Source organism: Pygoscelis adeliae, unplaced genomic scaffold (genome assembly GCF_000699105.1).
Source record: "Pygoscelis adeliae isolate BGI_AS28 unplaced genomic scaffold, ASM69910v1 Scaffold75, whole genome shotgun sequence".
NCBI classification, from domain to species: domain Eukaryota; kingdom Metazoa; phylum Chordata; class Aves; order Sphenisciformes; family Spheniscidae; genus Pygoscelis; species Pygoscelis adeliae.
In genome coordinates, this window is record NW_008824772.1 from 5,170,680 (window position 1) to 5,172,837 (window position 2,158).

General features: G+C 63.3%; 1 protein-coding gene across 1 annotated transcript in view; it reads right to left on the minus strand.

Annotated features, from left to right (window-relative positions):
- The window catches only part of LOC103916759 (CMRF35-like molecule 3), a 3,487-nt gene that overhangs the window by 623 nt on the left and 706 nt on the right, over positions 1-2,158 (minus strand). The window contains exons 2-5 of the mRNA XM_009323810.1: positions 1,554-1,883; positions 1,089-1,221; positions 466-569; positions 91-128 (exon numbers count right to left, since the gene is read on the minus strand). Coding sequence (XP_009322085.1) covers positions 91-128; positions 466-569; positions 1,089-1,221; positions 1,554-1,883 — 605 coding nt within the window. The remainder of the gene's footprint in view (positions 1-90; positions 129-465; positions 570-1,088; positions 1,222-1,553; positions 1,884-2,158) is intronic.

Consider the following 2,158-nt stretch of genomic DNA (forward strand, 5'->3'; position numbering starts at 1 on the left):
AGTAAGGGACAAGGGGGGCCCCAGTCAGTGGCTCCCCCATGGTGGAGCCATCACAAGACTCCCGTCCCACCACCCTCCCACCCGCAGTACCTGGAGGTCCTTGGCCCTCTTCCTCTCCATGGCCCAGGCTGCTGGAGGAAGTGCAGGAGAAATGGGTCAGACCAACATGGAGCTCCCTTTGCTGAAGGGGAGCATTTTGGGGGGTCCCAAGCCCTTCCCCATGGGTGTCACATTGGCTCCTGTGCAGCCTCAGGTCTGGCCTGACTTTGCCAAGAGCCCTCTGGACTGTGGGGCTCAGTGGGTTGGGGTCCTGAGGAGGGCTCCAGCCCCTTTCGCCCCGAGCCCTGTTCACGCCCTGGGACAGGAGCGGGAGGGCGGCGTGTGGTGTGCTGGGGTGGGGGGACGGGTGCTGGGGAGCCACCCCGCAGAGGAGGGCCACAGCTTGGGGCCCCAGATCACTTGTACCTCTGCTCTTCTCCAACGATGCTCTTCTCATCCTGTGGCAGACGATGACACCCAAAACCAGCGCAGCAGAGGGTGTCAGGACCAGGACAAGCAGGTTTGGGGTGCTACAAGGGGAGAAAAGGGTGTTACTGCCCTTCTGTGCTGCCCCCTCTGCAGCCCTGTGCCCTGGGGAGGGCTTTCGTGCCTGTATTTAGCACAACCCTGGCGGGTATGAAACTCTGCGGGCTGGCAAGGATGTTCCAAGGATTTCTCCCAGGTTTCCTGGCCAGGGATCCATGCACGGGTACCTGCAATGTCTGGCCAACTTGGCATGAGCGAGTTGCACAGATTCATCCCCCACCTCCATGGACAAGTCCCCAGACACAGCACACACCCGCCTGGGGTGTCGGGGTCCCCCGCAGCCCTGCGGGAGCTGGGCAAAGGCTCTGGGAGCCCCAACCAGTGCAGCCCTGTGGCATGCAGGGGTACAGCAGCCCCCTTATCATCACATTTTGCTTTCTCCAGAGATGCCCCACTAGCCCCAAAGCCCTGTGGGCAGGCTGGAGCTGGATGCTGCATCCTCGGGCTGCCTGGTCCTTGTGCTGGGGACAGTCCCTCTCCTGCCCAGTGGCCCTGGCACTCACACAGCCTGCAGGCTTCTGATTTTCGGTGTGGACACGGTGTTTTCCAGCTCCAGGGGAGTCCATGGGAAGGTGGGAGCAGATGTGGGCTCTTCCCCCTGTGTCGTGTGGAGGTCATAGTGTGTTGTCTTGGGCACTGTGGTGGAAATAGATGGGAAGCAAAGCACCGTGGTGTGTGTTACCTGGTCCTGGGCTGTGGCTGAGGTTGGTGACTGGGGGCTTCGGGACCCCAGAGGCTGCCGGCGGGGAGGTGATGGGAGGTGGCTGGGAAACACCAAGCATGGCCCCAGGGGGGCTGTGTGCACCACGGGAGCAAGGTGGGGGATGCTGGGGGATCACCGAAGGCAGCTGGGAGGGGGATTTCTTCCATCCCCGGCTCTCCCCGTCCTCCCTCCCAAGCTCCCCTCTCTCCATTCCCTCTGCCCCTCCAGCCTCCATCAAAGCAGAACAGCCATGCCAGGTGCTTACCTGGGAGAACAGACACCATGACAGGGAACATGGGGTCATACCAGGCTACCTGGATCCCACACCAGTACTGATCCCCGTCCTCCACTCTCAGGTTCTCCATGGTCACCACGAACACGTGCCGAGTGGGGTCATCTTGCAGGGAGACCCTGTCCCCCCATGCCTTGTCCCCAGGGGCCGTGGTCTGAACAAGGACGGAGCAGGAAAACCAGCTGCTGCCCCTGCACCAGTACTTATTGGCATCCACCAGCTCTGGCTCGTACTCGCAGGGTACCTCCACGGAGCCCCCCGGGAAGCCGCTCACCTCCGCGGGGCCCTGCAGAGCCCAGCATCCTGCAGGGACAAAGACCGTGCCAGCCTTTGGGCAAGCACAAGCCCACGCACAAGCCTCCTGCCAGTCCCCAGCCCATTGCCCATCCCCTTGCCACACGAACTGCTTCGTGCTGCCCCCAGAAAACCTCTCCCATAGCGAGCGGAGCTGCAGCCCGGGGGTCCTGCCCCGAGGAAGGCTGCCAGGAGCTGTGCAGGGGTGGGCACTGGAGACGCACGGGGTTCGAGGTGGGGGGAGGCTGTGCGGGGTCAGGGGCCGAGGAGGGAGGGAGGGCACG